This window comes from Mustela erminea, chromosome 4 (genome assembly GCF_009829155.1).
Source record: "Mustela erminea isolate mMusErm1 chromosome 4, mMusErm1.Pri, whole genome shotgun sequence".
In the NCBI taxonomy this organism is placed as follows: domain Eukaryota; kingdom Metazoa; phylum Chordata; class Mammalia; order Carnivora; family Mustelidae; genus Mustela; species Mustela erminea.
The window spans coordinates 53642586-53661057 of NC_045617.1; the positions used below are offsets into that span (position 1 = coordinate 53642586).

Consider the following 18472-nt stretch of genomic DNA (forward strand, 5'->3'; position numbering starts at 1 on the left):
AGTACACTGAGAGGCAGGCAGAGAGAGAGAGAGAAGGAAGCAGGCTCCCTGCTGAGCAGAGAGCCTGATGCGGGACTCGATCCCAGGACCCTGAGATCATGACCTGAGCCGAAGGCAGCGGCTTAACCCACTGAGCCACCCAGGCGCCCCTAATTAATTTATTTTTAAGTAGCTCCATGCCCAACATGGAGCTTGAACTCACAACCTGAGATCAAGAGTCACATGCTTTACTGACTGAGCCAGCCCGGTTCCCTTAACTTTAATTAGTCCCTTACTCTAACTGGTCTCATTGGGGATGAGAGATTTAATGATGCTGAATTTTGGGGGGACACATTCAGTCCATAACAGCCCTGTAACTTCTTTCCGACTTTATTGGTAAAAACTTTCTGATGAATACATGTGCCCAGTGAAAATTTAGTTCCTTTCAAATTTAATGAATTATTTGGTCACCTCAATCTAACAAGCATAGGCAGGAGGAGTCTCCTTGGGAGTAATAGAACGTTGAATTAGAGGAGTCTCTTCATCTAAGAAATTCTATGATGATAAGTTCTAGTTTCCTTTCTGATTGCTTTTTGCTTTCTTCAGTACCTTTTTCTGTCCCTCATCTTAAGTGCCTTGGATGGATCACTCTTAACTATAAAGTTCTCCTCTTTGACTTGATTTGCTGTTTCTTTGCTCCTTCCTGTAGTTTATTTTACTCCATCAACTAGATAGCCCTCGAAGCTTTATATTTTTTGTTAGTCTTCATTTGTACTCATGCTTACGAGAGCTTACTCATTCTTGAACTCTGTTGGTGATTCTGACCTTGTCATCAGCTGGATTTTAGTCCCATTTAAAGAAAAGATTGAGCTGATCCAGTATTCTCTTTTATTTATTTATTTATTTATTTTTTAAAAAGATTTTACTTATTTATTTGATAGATCACAAGTAAGCAGAAAGGCAGGCAGAGAGAACGGGGAAGTAGGCTCCCCACTCGATCCCAGGACCCCGAGATCATGACTTGAGCCGAAGGCAGAGGCTTAAACCACTGAGCCACCCAGGGGCCCCCACTGTTCTCTTCTATGATCATGCACAGAAACATTTGTACGAGGTGGTTCACTGAGCCTTTTAGAGCAAAGATTAGAAATAGCTTCAAAGCTATTAAATGTGAATCTTTTAAAATGTCTTTTAAAAGCCAGCATCCCTCGGGTGTCTCCTTATCTCGCAATAAAACCCAAAGTTTCACCATCTTCTTCCAGCAGCACATGTGGTCCCATTCCGTACTAACTCTAGAACCTGAGTTCTTACAACTCTTCATCCTCGAGCAGGTCAAACACACAGATGCCTCACTTCTTTGCACATGCCTTTCCTTCAGCTCAGACATTTCATGACTTGTTCTCTCATTTCCTTTAGGTCTCACCTTGTTGAGATGTTACCTGAGAAAGTCCTTCTCCAACCACCCTACCTGAAATGCCCCCCGCTCCCAGTGAGAGCCCCTACCCTCCTTTATTTTTCTAGACTGCATGTAGCATCATCTGATGTCTTCATTGACGCGCCCTCTCCATGCACATACATACATACACAGATATAAGTCTGTAAGAGTAAAGGTTTTATTAAACTTCATTTGAAATTTTTTTGTTCCAAGTGCATAATCAACAGTGATAGTTCAATAAATTAGTTTTTGGAGGACTGAATAGCTAGCAGTAAGAAGTGGATAGAAAGTGGCATATTTTACATGTAACTGCCATCTAGTTATTAAAAGCCATTTATGAGGTGATGATACAGGAAATGCCTTATATGATTAGAGAAAAATATGAGTGGTTGTATATATGACAGTTCCAGTTCTGTTTAAATGAAAGGTAGTTATAAGAAAATAGACTAATATGTTAGTGGTTAACTCTGGGTAATGGGGTTACAGGTGACTTTTATTCTTTACACTTGATTATATTTCTGTGTCTGTTGTTTTTTTTTTTTTAAAGATTTTATTTATTTATTTGTCAGAGAGAGAGAGAGCAAGAGCGAGCACAGGCAGAGTGGCAGGCAGAGTCAGAGGGAGAAGCAGGCTCCTTGCGGAACAAGGAGCCCGATGTGGGACTCGATCCCAGGACGCTGGGATCATGACCTGAGCCGAAGGCAGCTGCTTAACCAACTGAGCCACCCAGGCGTCTCTCTGTGTCTGTTTTATATTATTTTTCTAGTAGAAGGAAAATAAATACATCTTTTAAAGAAATAGCTCCACTTGGCTATCCAGGTGCCTAAATCCAAAAATTAAACCCCCATTGTTCCTTTTTGTCTTTATCATCCCGCCAAATCCTCATTCTCAACTTTCCATGGCTAGGAGTATCTTTTTTAATAGTGTATCTCTCAGACTTATATTGCTTACTGGCTTAAGCCGGGCCCTCATCTCATGCCTCCGTAACATTTGTAACCTGCCGATAACCCTGCTTTCTGTTCCCTTTATCGGTGTATCTTTCTCAGCCCTGGACTCATCTTTCTTAAACCTTTGAGCAGCAGTTAGCTAAAACCTAAGCCTCTTAAGCTTGTATTCAGATTTTCTATTCACTGAACCACCTTCTCTCCAGTATCCTTCCTGAAGGCTCACCATTGTCTATAGTTAGTGTCTTTATAATTCTTTACATAGGTGAAGATCACTTTGATTTCTCTGCTTTTCTACACTGATTTTCTTTTCTTTTCTTTACTTATTTATTTGAGAGATCACAAGTAGGCAGAGAGGCAGGCAGAGAGAGAGGGGGAAGCAGGCTCCCCACTGAGCAGGGAGCCCAATGGGGGGCTCGATCCTGGGACCCTGAGATCATGACCTGAGCCGAAGGCAGAGGCTTAACCCACTGAGCCACCCAGGTGCCCCTGAAAATGACTTAATTTTATTAATTAAAATATAAGCACTGTGATATACTCTAAATAAAATAATGTCAGCTTATACATGTACCAGTGGATACATGTGAATCCTGTACCTGTGCTGTGTTCTGGTTCTTTTTTTTTTTTTTTTTAATATTTTATTTATGTATTTGAGAGAGAGACAGTGAGAGAGAGCATGAGCGAGGAGAAGGTCAGAGAGCTAAGCAGACTCCCCATGGAGCTGGGAGCCCGATGTGGGACTCGATCCCGGGACTCCGGGATCATGACCTGAGCCGAAGGCAGTCGTCCAACCGAACCACCCAGGCGTCCCTGTGTTCTGGTTCTTTTGATAAAACTCTCTCTGATAATTGCTGTGTTTTTAGTTTTTAAGAATCAGATGAAGTTTTCATTCATCGTTGATGGACACCAGTGACTGCCTCTCAAAGGAGAGGTGATGATCACTTGCCTTCTATTATTTCTACCATATAACCATACTGCAGTCCATTCTTCTTGTTAGTTAAATCACCACAGACCACTGTGTGTCATAGAAATATCAGATCTTAGATTTGTGACTTCATTCATTCAGTCCTATCTTGGTTCCATTATTGCCTTGGCTTCTTTAGGTCATAGACTCTAACTTGCACGAGATTTGTGTTCATCTGTATTTGGACCACCTCCAGTTCATTATGATTTTCATGATCTTGTCTAATTAGACCCTCGCCAGGACCTAGAAAACGCCAGTCTCCTCAGTACAGTGACCCTAAGCCACATGGTAACCGTCCAGGCACAACTGTCAGAGTTCACCGTTCATCTGCCCACAATCTTCACAATGACAGAGGGAAAGCTGTTCGTTGTCGGGAAAAGAAAGAACAGAGTAAAGGAAGAGAGGAAAAGGTAAATGTTACTGGTTTTCACAAATGAAATATTTATTAACCTTAAAAATGAAGACTGTATAAATGTTAATAATTTTTAGTCATTGAAACCACCAGACCATAATAAAACCTTAGTCATATTCCACTTACACTGGAATTTTTCCCATTCACAATATTAAGCAAACGTTTTGGAGTATTTTTTTTATCTTTATATTTTGAAATAATTTCAGACTTGCAAACAAGTTGGTATAAATGGTATAAATTTATCCAGTTTTACCAATTATTAATATTTTACCCGTTTTGCTTTATCATCTCTCTATATACAATTTTTTTTCTGTAACATTGAGAGTAAATTGTAGGTATCCTGCATGCCCTTTTACCCTTAAATACTTTAGAGTGTATTTCCTAGGTACTTGGACATTGTTCCTCATAAACACAGTACAGTTGTCAAAACCCATACATTTTACATTGATATAGTACTGTATCAGTCCACAGACCCTCCTAAAATTTAGCCCCGTTATCCCAGTAATGACATTTGTAGTTCATTTTATCCCCATGCAAGGACATAGTAGGGAAGTGTACACTACATTTTGTTGTCATGTTTCTGTAGTCTCTTTGATAAAGTCTTTCTCAGCTTTTCTCTTTTTTTTTTTTTGGCTGGTGTTTTTGAAGAGGACAGCCCAGAAGTTTTGTAGAATGTGTCTCAGTTTGGACTGTTTCCAATGTTTCTTCGTGATTAGATGAGGGGTGTGCATTTTTGACAGGAATACCATTGAAGAAAAGTTTTGTTCTTTACAGTGTATAATAAGGAGACATAGGATGTTTATTTGTTCTGTTACTTGTGATAAATTAGAGTGCTTCGTTAGGGCGGGGTCTGCCTAGGCTCTCCACTATAAAGTTACTCTTTTTTCCCTTTACAGTAATTTGGGGGGAGATACCTTGAGACTATGTAAATATCGTATTTCTCATCAAAATTTCATCTACTTGTTTTAGCATCCAGTGATGCCTGCCTAAATATTATTCCTGTAATTATTGAAAAATCATGATTTTCTAATGCTGTTATTTCTTCTACATTTATTGGTATCCTGGGGCGCCTAGGTGGTGAAGTAGGTGAAGCCTCTGCCTTTGGCTTGGGTCGTGGTCCCGGGGTCCTTTGATTGAGCCCCGTGTCCTCCTGCCCCCCCCTCTCTGCCTGCCTCTCTGCCTACTTGTGATCTCTCTCTGTCAAATAAATTAAAAAAAAAAAAAAGAAAGAAAGAAACATTAATTGGTATCCTACCGTAAGGAAAAATTTCATCTCTTTCTCTTTATTCAATTTTATCAGTATGCAGTCATGGATTATTTGGTTCAGTGAATTATCATCTGTTGCTATCTTTTTGATGCTTAAATTGTCCAGGATATGAGGAGTGTGACCTTGGAAGCTAGATCCTGTCTCTTTTTTACATGTACTCATCGTTCTCTGAGTACCTCCTCATTTTCTGGCACAATAATTTTCAACAAATCAGTTATCCAAGAGAGATTAAATTAATATGATCTTGCTGGGAAGGCACGAAAACATAAAGCTTTTCAAAAATACAGCATGGTGATTAAGAGCATGGGCTTTAGATACAGGTAGACCTGTGTTGAAGCACCAACTCTGCTCTTTCTAGCTGTGTTACTATAAGCTATTTAGTCTTTCTAAGTTTTATTTCCTCTTACATAGAATTATTTTAACACCTGTCTCCTAGAGTTTTCGTAGGGTAAGTGTGTAGCTTTTTCTGGCTCCCAGCACATACTTCTTGAGTGTCAGCTTTTACTATTTCCCACACATTCCAGGTAACTGAGATTTTCCTGTATTTGCTGTTGGTTTAGACAGTTTTGCCATTGCATTTTTTCAAAAATTAAATGAGATGTTTCAGATGTTGGTGACTATATTTAAAATGGTCCTTAATGGATATAAAAGCAAAGGTAGAAATTGTGGGTTAAAAGCAAGACAAAAATAAATCCCCTAAAAGGAAACTCACTTAAGAAAAAAGTTCTTGTTTATCAGTGAAAGTAGTCTAACCGTCAGTTTTTAAACGTATAGTGTTTCCACCACTCTTTGGTTCTCTGCTATTTCAACCAAGAGTAGGAAAAGAAAGTATACTAAATAAACGTAAGATTAGCTGCAGTAAGAGGCGGTCTTATCTGTATTTCTGCTGAGTGTAGGCTTCACTTAACTGCTAAAATCCTCAGGACTTTGAGCACGGGGTATGGGACAGCAGAGAACAAATGTATAAAATAGGTTTTCTCCCTGGGGTGCCTGGGTGTCTCAGTGGGGTAAGCAAGCGTCTGCCTTCGGCTCAGGTCATGATCCCAAGGTCCTGGGATCGAGCCCCTCATCGGGCTCCCTGCCAAGGAGAGAATCTGCTTCTCCCTCTTCCTTTGCCTGGTGTTTTCTCTCTGACAAATAAATAAAATCTTTTAAAAAACAAAATGGGTTTTCCCTCCAAGTCTGCTGGTGTGTCTTGAGTATATGTACCCATTGTTGAGCAACTATACTTGGGGAGACCAGATTAATATATTTCAAGTAATTATAGCATAATTAGTTGCTTAACAGTGGTAGTAACTAATGACTAAAAAGAACAGAATTCTCAGAAGTTGGTAGTAGTCAGAAAACTTTATGGAATAAAATAAAACCATTGAGCCATAGAAGGTGAATAGATTTTTATCCTATTTAAAATCTTTTATAACATATTCATTTTAGAAAATCAAAAATAGAATTGAGTAAAAAAACCCTCAAACTCACATTCCTGTCCCTCCTGAGATCTGTTTATCCCATGGTATATCCTTTTCCATATGCATGATTTTTGGGGGGGGGCACAAGTGGAATCATAATCTGTTCTTTTCAGTAATAAGTACATTCTAACAATCTTTCTGTATGGAGTTGGTCTGCTCTTCTAAATAGTAGCCATCCAGGGGACAGAGGAAAGGAAAACAGCACAGAGTGCTGCTCTTCAGTGCCCTCCCTTAAAGTCTGTTGTCCATTGTCAGAATGAGTTGTCCATTCTTTTATTGGGGTTTGAGAGTTCTTTATATATTCTAGGTACTAGCCCTTTGTTTATATGTGTTTTGAAAACATTTTCTTTCAGTGTGCAACTTGTCTTTTTTAAATCCTTTTTACTGGATCTTTTATAAGGCAAAAGGTTTTAATTTTGATGAAGTCCAGTGTTCCATTTATAAATAATTGTACCATATGATGTCAAGTTTTTAACACTTTGCCTAGCCCTAGATCCTGAAAATTTTCTATTTTTTTCTAAAAGTTTTATAATTTTATGTTTTACATTAAAGCCCATGGTCTGTTGTGAGTTGATTTTTGTGTAAGTTGTGGACTTAGGTTGAGGATCACTTTTTGCCTGTTGTACCTGTGCAATTTCTCCAGCATCATTTGTTGAAAAGGCTGTATTTTATTGAATTGCTTTCATACCTTTTTCAAAAAGGATGAATTGAGAATTGTTCCTTCTGTTTTCTGAAAGAGACTGTATCAGATTAGTCATTCTTGTTTAGATGTTTGAGAAAATTATCCAGTGAAACATCTAGGTTTGGATGTTTCTTTTTTGGTTTTAAAATTATGAATTCAATTTCCTCAGTAGTTGTAAGGCTGTTCAAATAATCTTTTCATATTTGAGTTGCGAGTTGTGGTAGTTGGTTTTTCAAGATATAATCCCTCTGTCTAAATTAACAGATTTATGTATGTACAGTTTTTTGTAAGATTCCATTTTATTATTTTGGTATCTGCAAGTCTAGGTCATTTTTGACATTGATAATTGGTGTTTTCTGTTTTTTTCATTTTCAGTGCTGCTAGAAATTTGTCAGTTTCATTCACCTTTTCAAAGAACTAGTTTTTGTTTGTTTGTTTGTTTGTTTGTTTTTAAGATTTTATTTATTTGACTGAGACACAGTGAGAGAGGGAACACAGGCAGGGGGAGTGGGTGAGGGAGAAGAAGGCTTCTCCTTGAGCAGGGAGCCTGATGTGGGGCTCAATCCTAGGACCCTGAGATCATGACCTGAGCCAAAGGCAAATGCTTAATGACTGAGCCACCCAGGTGCCCCAGTTCTTTGTTTTATTGATTTTTCCCTGTGTTTCTTTGTTTTTCATTTCATTGACCTTTGCTCTTAGTACTGCTACTTCCTTTTTTCTCCTTGCTTTTGAGTTTATTTTTGTAATTTGGTTTTCTGATGTTCTACTGTACATTTTTAGATGGGAGTTTAGATTATTAAGACTTATTCCCTAATCTATGCACTTAGTGCTGTAAGTTTCCCTCTCAGTACTCAGCTTTTAATTCAATGTACTTAAAAATTTTTTTGAGACTTTATCTTTGACCCCGCAATTTAAAAGTGTGTTACGTAGTTTCTGATAGTCCAGAGATTGTGTTACTTCTCTGTTATCAATAACAGTTTCTAGTTTGAATCCTTTGTGCTTAGAGAATATATTCTGTATTATGTCAATTATTTTAAAGTTGTTGAAGTTTGTTGTATGGCCCTGAATATGGTCTGTCTTGGTATATGTTCTGTGAATACTTGAAATATGTTCTATGACTACTTGAAAATAATGTGTATTTTGCCCTTGTTGGGTGGAACTTTCTGTTAATATCAGTTAGATTCTGCTGGATGATGGTGCAGTTCAGTTTTTCTGTATCCTTGCTGATCTTCTTTCTGGTTGTTCTGTCAGTTGTTGAGAGATGAGTTGTTGACATCTCCAGCTATATGTAAAGGTTTGCCAATTTGTTCACTTCTCTGGGCTTTTGCTTCATATATTGTGGCTTTGTTATTCGGTGCGTTTACATTTAGGATTGCTTTGTTTTCTAGGTGGAGTCACTTGTTGATCATTATGTAATATACCTCTCTGTCTCTGGAAGGGGTTGTGTTTTGGTTTTTGGCTTTGGTTTTTTCTTTGAAATTGACTTTGTCTGATATTAATATAGCCGTGCCTATTTTTCTTTGATTAATGTTTGCACGTTAAACCTTTTTCCATTCTTTTACATTCACCCTACCTGTATCTTTGTATTTGGACAAGTTTCTTGATGATTGCAGATACTTGAGTCATGTTTTTAATTTATTCCACTTATTTCTTTTAGTTGGCGTGTATAGGCCATTTATGATTAATGTATTTTGTTATGTTGGATTTCAAGTCTGCTGTTTTATTTTTGGTTTTCTGATGTGGTTTTTGTTTTGTTTTTTATTCTGTGTTCTTTTTCTGGCCTTTTCATGGGGGTTACTTGAATATTTTTTAGAATTACATTTTGATATTCCATAATGGTTTTGAGTATATCCCTTTGTGTTAGCTTTGTCAGTGGTTAATCTAGATATCACGTGTACAAAACTTGTACTGGCTGATTGATACTGTCATTTTACCACTTTGAATAAAGTATAGAAATCTTATTTCTCTTTATATCCCTTAAACTCTCCCAATTATAATTGTTTTTAAATATTTCCTCTCCCTCATTTAGATCTAGCCTCGTCACACAGTGTTAAAGTTTTGCTTCAACTGTTAAATAAATTAGAAAACTCAAAAGGAGAAAGAAGGCCTGTTGTACTTACCCCTATATTTACTTACTGTGTCCTTTCATCCTTCCAAGGGTCTTTTTTACATTGTTTCTTTTCTGTTTAGAGAACAACTTTTAACTGTTTGTTTGTTTGTTTTTTAGGGTTGGTCTTTTGGCAACAAATTCTCTTATTTTTCCTTCATCTAAGAATGTTTTGATTACCCTTCCATTCCCTGAAGGCTGGGTAGAGGATTCTGTATTAACAGTTCTTTCTCTTGAACAGTTTTGTGCCAACTCCTTCTGGCCTCCTTTTCTGAGGAGAAATTTCTCTCATTTGAATAATTTTTCCCTATAGGCAAGGTGTTGTTTTGCTTATTACTCTCAGTGGATTAATTTGGGGTCTTCTATTTCTTTCTGAAGTTTTCTGTTTTGTTGGTTTGTTTCAGATTTGCTCATAATTGCTCATTTGAAGCATTTTAAATTCATGGTGGTTTTCAAATCTGTCAGGAAATTCTATCTTGGCATGTGTTAATTGTCTTTTCGTTAAGTTTGAGATCTTTTGCAGTTCTTGGTATAACAAGTGATTTTAGATTGCAACCTGGACATTTTCATATTATGTTATGAGATTGTAGGTGTTATTTACACCTACTGTTTTACCTGACTTTTTCTGACACTGCTGTATCAGGGAAATGGGGGGAGGGGTCACAATCAGATGAAAGTAGAAGTCCCACCCAGTCTCTGTTAACACCTGAATGGGAGAAAGGGTCTTCCATTACCACTGAGCCGTGACGGAAGTTGTCCCTGTGAACTCCAGTAACATTGTGGTGGGAGTGACCTTGTCTTAAGTCTGCAGGTCTTCCTCTGACATCACCCCAGTGCCCCGTTACTTCCGGGTGGGTCACACACTTCCTCTGTAATCTCTGCTTACTGAGTGGGAGTCCTGTCATTGATTGGCAGGGATGAAAATTCCAGCTCCCTAATTGGCCTCTGTTATACCCTAATGGAGGTGTAGAGTACCTCATTCCAGCTTCCCAAGGGTGGAAGCCTAGGCTCTCTACCTGGCTTTTGCTTGCCTGGCTAGGTCTGGGATCCGGCCTTTTTTGAGGTGCTTTTGACTAGAGTGTTGTCTGGAAGTTCCGTCTTGCTAGCCTCCTTCTTTCTTGGTCCTCTGGCTAGAGAGAGCAAGCTTTTGTTGGGTTTTTGTGTGCCCATGGCGTTTCTGGGTTTTTGGCTTCTTTGACCTTGAGTCCGGATTTATGAAAGAGAAAGAAAACCTAGAAGGTGCACCACCTTGTATAGGTTCCCTGGTTGGCCTTCCTTTCTCTATACTTTTCAAAGTCCTGTCTTTGTTAAATATCTAACGCCAGGATTTTTAGTTCTCCATAGCACTCTGTTTTCCTGTGAGTGAAAGTCTAGCTGTCACTTTAAATTATTTTAATTGAGATAGTGGATTTGGATTTTGTGTGTATAATGTTGCCAGCTTTTATAATAACTGGTTTTTGGGGCGCCTGGGTGGCTCAGTGGGTTAAGCCGCTGCCTTCGGCTCAGGTCATGATCTCGGGGTCCTGGGATCGAGTCCTGCATCGGGCTCTCTGCTCAGCGGGGAGCCTGCTTCTCTCTCTCTCTCTTTCTCTCTCTGCCTGCCTCTCCATCTACTTGTGATCTCTCTCTGTCAAATAAATAAAAATCTTAAAAAAAAAAAAATAACTGGTTTTTTTTTTTTTTTAAAGATTTTTTATTTATTTGTCAGAGAGAGAGTACACACAAGCAGACAGAGTGGCAGGCAGAGGCAGCTAGAGAAGCAGGCTCCCTGCCTAGCAAGGAGCCCAATGTGGGACTCGATCCCAGGACCCTGGGAACATGACCTGAGCTGAAGGCAGCAGCTTAACCAAATAAAACTGAGCCACCCAGGCGTCCCATAATAACTGGTTTTAAACCTGGGTATTTAAATCCTGGGTAACTGGTTCATCTTCCGTTTTATTTTAAGCATCAGAAAGGACACTGTGTTCTTTTTAGCCCCTCTCCTGCTCCCTTTCACCTGCTAGTAATTTGTAGCATTTTTACTCAGAGCAAGTTATTAAATCAATAATGTGCTTAAAGGAAACTGTACTATTTCAGCTAATTAAATAAAATCCTATCAAAAACATCAGCACTTCAAATTCCATATCTCCCTTTGGTGACCTATTATTTGTTTCTCCTTTCTGCCTAGCTTAAATTCATTTTTGCTTTGTCTGCAGACATCCCACCAGCACTGTGTTCTGTGGGAGGAAAGAAAACAACTAGAAAGTGCTTTTCTATCTGTGTCTTCCTAGGCTCACAGTGTGAGTTCCCAGTAATCAACGACAGTGTCTTCTTTCTGTCCCCCACAGCCGCTAGCACAGAATGAGTTCTTGGTAAATATTTGTGAATGAACAGCAACTGCATAAATCCTAAAAGATCACCATTTTCTCTTTTCTTTATTTTGTAATTTTTTATTTTATTTTATGTTTTTTAAAAATTTATTTATTTGAGAGAGAGAGAACAAGTAGGCAAAAGTGGCAGGCAGAGGGGAAGGGGGAAGCAGGCTCCTCGCCGAGCAGTGAGCCCCTGGGATCATGACCTGAGCCGAAGGCAGATGCTTAACCAACTGAGCCACCCAGGTGCCCCTTATTTATTTGTTTTTTAAAGTTTATTTTATTTTATTGTTTTAGTGATGTCTGCACCCAACGTGGGGCTTGAACTCACAACCGTGAGATCAAGAGTCTCATGCTTTTCTGTCTGAGCCAGCCAGGAGCCCCAGCCTTCTAAAGACTGCACAATACCTTCCTTGAATTTTGTATGTTTGTATTGGATAGTGAATATGTGTATTGTAAGACACTTTTTTGACCATCTAGTGTTAAGACCTTTGAATATATAAATATTGGTTAAGCTTAGATGTTAATACTGACTTTAAATAGCCCTGCTGACAGAGAAAGCACATATGGGCAAAACAGTGTTAATGAGACAGGGTAAGAATTCTTGTACAAGACCAAGTAAATGTTCACAGTAAGGCAGCGTGTCATAAATTTTCTTGTCTTAAAAAATTCATGAGTATCTCTGATGTTTTCACAGCCCCTCAAGGACAAAAAGAATACCCATACACCGGTGCAGAAGTTCAGTTCAGATAACTTTGGGCGCTGCTCAGTTTCTCAGACTTCAGAGGCAGAGTGGATATTTCACTCTAATTCCTCTTTCACCTTGATTTTCTCCCGCTATTTCTCTTATCACAGAAACTGCCAGAAACCCAGCCTGACAAAAATATGGCATCACTGAAAGGACTGTAGCAGTTTTAATCTAGAGACAGAGAGGGAGCTGGTATTTCACGCAGAGTTCAACAGAAAATGCTGGGTTTCACTAAAAAATGTAAAATATCTTGCAGCACTCTGTGAGCTTGCCATTGTGCCCTGGAGTACTTCAGTACATGGCCTAGGAGCTGGGGCCCTGTGGGCTGCAGTCGTGGAGGGTGGGCAGGAATCGCTCCTGGGGATGGTGTCTGTCTTGGAGCAGGGTGGGAACAGAGGAAAGCAAAGTTGTAGGAGCATTGATGAGGCCCAAGCAGGTGGTTAAGAGTGAGCCATCGATGGGGCACCTGTGTGGCTCAGTCTGTCTAGCATCCAACTTTTGGTTTTGGCTCTAGTCATGACCTCAGGATTGTGAGATGGAGACTTGCATGGGGCTTCGCACTCAGCATGGAGTTTGCTTGAGATTTTTTGCCTTTCCCTCTGCTTCCAGCCCAGCTCACATGCACAAGCTCACTCTCGCTCTCAAATAAATAACTTACATCTTAAAAAAAAAAAAAAAGCTATGGGCGCCTGGGTGGCTCGGTGGGTTAAAGCCTCTGCCTTCGACTCAGGTCATGATCTCAGGGTCCTGGAATTGATCCCCGCATTGGGCTCTCTGCTCGGTAGGGAGCCTGCTTCCCCCTCTCTCTCTGCCTGCCTCTCTGCCTACTTGTGATCTGTCTCTGCCAAAGAAATAAATAAAATCTTTAAAAAAAAAAAAAAAAGCGAGCTGTAATCTTAACTACATAAGCCATCTGTCTTTAACAGTTCATCTTAGTGTTGACTTTTTTGATTTTCACCAATTCATATGCATATTATTTTTGTTTTTCTTGAACACTTTCATCATACTTTTTTTTTTTTTAAAGATTTTATTTATTTGACAGAGAGAGATCACAAGTAGGCAGAGAGGCAAGCAGAGAGAGAGAGAGAAGGAGGGAGGAGGAAGCAGGCTCCCTGCCTAGCAGAGAGCCCGATGCAGGACTCGATCCCAGGACCCTGAGATCATGACCTTAGGTGAAAGCAGAGACTTAACCCACTGAGCCACCCAGGCAGCCCCATACTTTTTTTTTTTTTTTAAGATTTTATTTATTTAGGGGCGCCTGGGTGGCTCGGTGTGTTGAGTCGCTGCCTTCGGCTCAGGTCATGATCGCAGGGTCCTGGGATCGAGCCCCGCGTCGGGCTCTCTGCTCGGCCGGGAGCCTGCTTCCTTCTCTCTCTCTCTGCCTGCCTCTCTGCCTGCTTGTGATCTCTCTCTGTCAAATAAATAAATAAAATCTTTAAAAAAAAAAAAGATTTTATTTATTTATTTGCCAGAGAGAGAGAGAGAGAGAGAGCACAGGCAGGCAGAGTGGCGGCAGAGGGAGAAGCAGGCTCCCCGCCGAGCAAGGAGCCCGATGTAGGACTTGATCCCAGGATGCTGGGATCATGACCTGAGCCAAAGGCAGCCGCTTAACCAACTGAGCCATCCAGGCATCCCCTTTCATCATACTTTTAATGTAAAAGTAAAAATTGAGTATGAAACTGATGTTGGTGTAGAGGATGACTTAATAGTCTTGGATTCTCTTGTTACTTGTACTATTATATTAGCTCTTTTAAAAATATCACTGGAGTCCTGTCTTTGTTTCTGAGTATCATTTTTGAGTCAATCAGAAGTTCTTATGTTCTTCTCCCAATGTAGAACAAATCACCTGCTGCAGTTACTGAACCAGAGACAAGTAAATTTGATAGTACCGGATATGATAAGGACTTAGTGGAAGCTTTGGAAAGAGATATAATTTCTCAGAATCCCAATGTTCGATGGTAAGTTATAGCACAACAAGATAACTGGTGCTGATAATGCTTTTCGGAAAAGTAAAGAGAACCATTACTTTCATTACATGCACTGAAGATCATCAGCCCTTGAGGCTGGAGTGAGAGTGCCTGCAATGTAAGCCCAGTGGTTCCGGCTATACCAGATTTTTGTCTGAGATCTTTAATAAAATAACAAATGATAAATAAGTTTCTATTAAATAAAAAAATCTCATAATTTATATCACAGACATCTCTTCTTTTTGGGACATCCTCTGATGCTGAAATGGCATGGATTCTTAGGCATGTGTGTTGTTTCCTTTTGTTTTTTTGTTCCTATGTAAGCTCTGTGCCCAAGTGGGACTTAAACTCAGCCCCTACGCAGATCAGGAGTTGCAGTGTTCTAGCGACTGAGCCAACCAGATGCCCCACTGTTGCAGCGTTATCTGTAGGTTTATCCCATGCATGTTGCTTTTATTTTCTGTGACTTTGAGCAGTGGTTCTCAGATAAATGTAATTATCACACAGTTCTAAAAGCTCCCTTTCAAAAAAAAATTAAATTAAAAAAAATAAAAAGCCCTCTTTCCCACAAAATTAGGTACATTCTGCTATGTATTTTTCATTAAAATCTTAATGATTTTTAGGTTTGACTTTGGGGACATTTAAAAAATATTTTTTGATATTTGGTATTTATATAGTAAACATGTATTTTCATGAAAATGCCACATGTACCAGTAATAGTAGTAGCAGTAAGAGTTTTCTGGTGGTTGGTGGTAACTTCATAGTAGTCTCTGTGATACTCTTTATCCTTGGTGTCTACATTTTAATAGGGTTGGGGGCAAAGCAGCAATATTGGAGCCTTGTCTCTGCTTTACACCCTTTTTATTCTTACTTTTTAAAAAAGATTTTACTTATTTATTTGACAGAGACACAGCGAGAGAGGGATCACAAGCAGGGGGAGTGGGAGAGGGAGAAGCAGGCTTCCCGCTGAGCTGAGAGCCCGATGTGGGGCTCGATCCCAGGACCCTGAGCTAAAGGCAGACGGTTAACTGTCTGAGCACCCCCCCCCTTTTTTTAATGGGCTCATTGTTTCTAAATCATGGAGTTTATGAAAATGAGCATCACAGGGCAGGAATTTAAAATGAGATGGCATAATAAATATTTAAGAGTGGGCCTGTAGACCAGTGGTGTCATTCACCAAGTTGGAAATCATTACTGCCAGGAATTGAAGATTCAGGTTGTGCTGCACGTGTCCTGGCTGGTGTGGCAGGCCTCCTCCCTGTGTGTGAGTTCACTTGTGCCAGGCGCGGGGCTTCGCAGTCTAGCAGCTGTGGAAAACGGTGCTTCTGTGTTTTTCAAGAGTACCTACAGCTAAATATGTGATCTAAGAGGGTGTTGATAAAATATATCCTCTTTCAGGGATGATATCGCTGATTTAGTAGAAGCTAAAAAGTTGCTGAAGGAAGCTGTGGTGTTACCAATGTGGATGCCAGAATTCTTTAAGGGCATTAGGAGACCATGGAAAGTAAGTTTATTACTGTTAATAGTGTTGTCAAAGTGAACGGCAAGTACTTTGCTGTAGAAAACCAGTATTTATCTTATTCAGGGAAGTGAGGGGAAAGAATAAGTAAGGCAAATTTTATTTTATTTATTTATTTTTTAAGGAAAATTTTGAAGTAAATGATATGTAACTCCATATTTTGTTTAGATCAAAAGCTATTGCAAGGTTCCTAGAGTAAGAAATAGGTACAGTGTGACCTTTGGAAAGTTGATTTAGAATGAGCTCATATTTGCAAATATGGACAAGTTGCCTAATGCAGAACTACTCCATTGGGTGTATCTGCTACAGAACTTGTATCCTCTACTTCTTGCTGTTGTCCTTAAGAAATTGAGACCTATCTGTCTGTATTGAATGGATACTTTTTAAAAAAGTCATGAGTTGACCTGAAAAGAGACTGAAAAAAACTTTATTGGACATAGAAAATGTGGTCATGGCTAACTCTGTACTTATTAAAAATTCTTGAAATATTAAATGATAAGCGAGCTACAAAATTCTGGACATTCTTTGAGTACAACTATGTAACAACAACAACAAAAAAAACCCAGTTTGTTTGATCTAAAGACTAGCAGGAAATGTATCCAAATACTATTGGTACCTGTGTTAGGGTGTAATTATTACAATGTCAGTATTATAACATTGTATTTTTCTCATTTGAGTTCCACATTTTTAATAATGTAGTTACCTTTTTTTTTTTTTTTTTAAAGATTTTATTCATTTATTTGACAGAGAGAGATCACAAGTAGGCAGAGAGGCAGGCAGAGAGAGAGGAAGGGAAGCAGGCTCCCTGCTGAGCAGAGAGCCCAATGCGGGACTCGATCCCAGGACCCTGAGATCATGACCTGAGCCGAAGGCAGTGGCTTAACACACTGAGCCACCCAGGCGCCCCTGTAGTTACCTTTTGTAATGAGAAAAATAACTTGGTGATAAAGTATCCTTTTGCTTATTTTTATTTTTCTTAATATTTTATGTTAGTTGAAAATTAATTCTTAGTGATGGAATTCTTGTGAATTAGAACAGTGGCAGGTAAATCTTTCAGTTACTTTATTATTTTCCCTGACAGGGAGTGTTGATGGTTGGCCCACCTGGCACAGGAAAGACCCTCCTTGCTAAGGCAGTAGCTACGGAATGCAAGACAACGTTCTTCAATGTGTCTTCGTCAACTCTGACTTCCAAATACAGAGGGGAGTCTGAGAAGCTTGTTCGTCTTCTCTTCGAAATGGTGAATATTTGAGACTGCTCTAATGATTCTTTACCTCTAAAAGGGATGGACGTGAGTCGTAACTATCTCCAGTGTGTAGAATAGCTGGGCTGGATGATACTGTGCCCAGAGTGTGATTTCCCCTGCCCTCAAAGCTAGAACCCACAAATCACATGGGTAACTGGAGTTTTTCTGTGTCTCCTTTACTCCAGAGGAAGAGCCATCTCTGTTGGCTTATGGACATGCTCACATTATGGGATCTGCCTTCCTAATCTATTCTAGGCGTTTGAAATTATTGTTTTTTAAATCAGTAGGCTTATTTATAATATGATAAGTGCAGTGTTGTAACAGTAACATGAGATGGTGAAAATCAAGTCGTTATGGAAGTTAGATCTCTGCAGTCTATTAACTATGCTAAATACCTTAAGTTTAATGATCCAGACTTTGGATTGTTCCTCCTTTTCTTATTACTTTGAGTTTCTTTTTTTCCCTTCTTCAGCTCCCACTAATCTGAGTATCAGTAGAAGGAATTATAATTTAACAAGTTCATAGTAGAGTGGATTAAATTCAACAGCTTTTTAGACTTCTGACTCTGTTAAGCTTCACTGATTATTTCAGTCTTGCCTCATGTTAATATGACACTAGATCTTACTTCCTAGACTCAGAATAAAACAAAACAAGTAAATGAAAACGCTTAAGATTTAAGGTTATCCATTTTCTTTTTTTTTTTTTTTTTTTTTAAGATTTTATTAATTTATTTGACAGAGAGAAATCACAAGTAGTCGGAGAGTCAGGCAGAGAGAGAGAGAGGGAAGCAGGCTCCCTGCTGAGCAGAGAGCCCGATGCGGGACTCGATCCCAGGACCCTGAGATCATGACCTGAGCCGAAGGCAGCGGCTTAACCCACTGAGCCACCCAGGCGCCCCAGGTTATCCATTTTCTGTAAAGGTTTCTCCCTGTTTGAATTCCCATATTCTCCTTCAAGTTTGATAATTCATATGGCAGGATGCAAATTCCAACAGGTTCTTAATAGTTTATCAGAAATTTATACTGTAGTAGGGGAATCTGTAGCTTATACTGTAGTAGTGGAGAGCCTCTTAGATGAGTTTGAAAAATTAGTTTGTCCTTTGCTTCAGGGGAAGGAGAATTACATCGCCAGGATTCCAGAATACTCAGCCTTTAAAAAAAATTCTAAAACGTAAATAGAATGAACAGCTAAGTTTGGAGTCTGTAGGGTACAGTGGCCCGGCTTCAGATCCCACCTGTGTCATCTCTTTCCTAGCTGGCTAACTGGGCAAATTCCTTTGCTGCTCCTCAGTTTATCTGTAAGAGGATGACTGTAACACAGGAGCTGCCTCTGTAATGTTCGGATGGCGCAATGAGCTAATGCCTGTGAATTGCTTACTGTAGAGCCTG

The 18472-nt window shown here is 39.4% G+C and overlaps 1 protein-coding gene across 2 annotated transcripts in view; it reads left to right on the forward strand.

Moving 5' to 3' along the window:
• KATNA1 (katanin catalytic subunit A1) overlaps nucleotides 1-18472 on the forward strand; it is a 37409-nt gene that overhangs the window by 14248 nt on the left and 4689 nt on the right. For both annotated transcript variants that reach the window (XM_032339266.1, XM_032339267.1), the window contains exons 4-7: nucleotides 3549-3729; nucleotides 14189-14310; nucleotides 15718-15823; nucleotides 16920-17078. In XM_032339266.1, the coding sequence (XP_032195157.1) occupies nucleotides 3549-3729; nucleotides 14189-14310; nucleotides 15718-15823; nucleotides 16920-17078 (568 nt within the window). The remainder of the gene's footprint in view (nucleotides 1-3548; nucleotides 3730-14188; nucleotides 14311-15717; nucleotides 15824-16919; nucleotides 17079-18472) is intronic.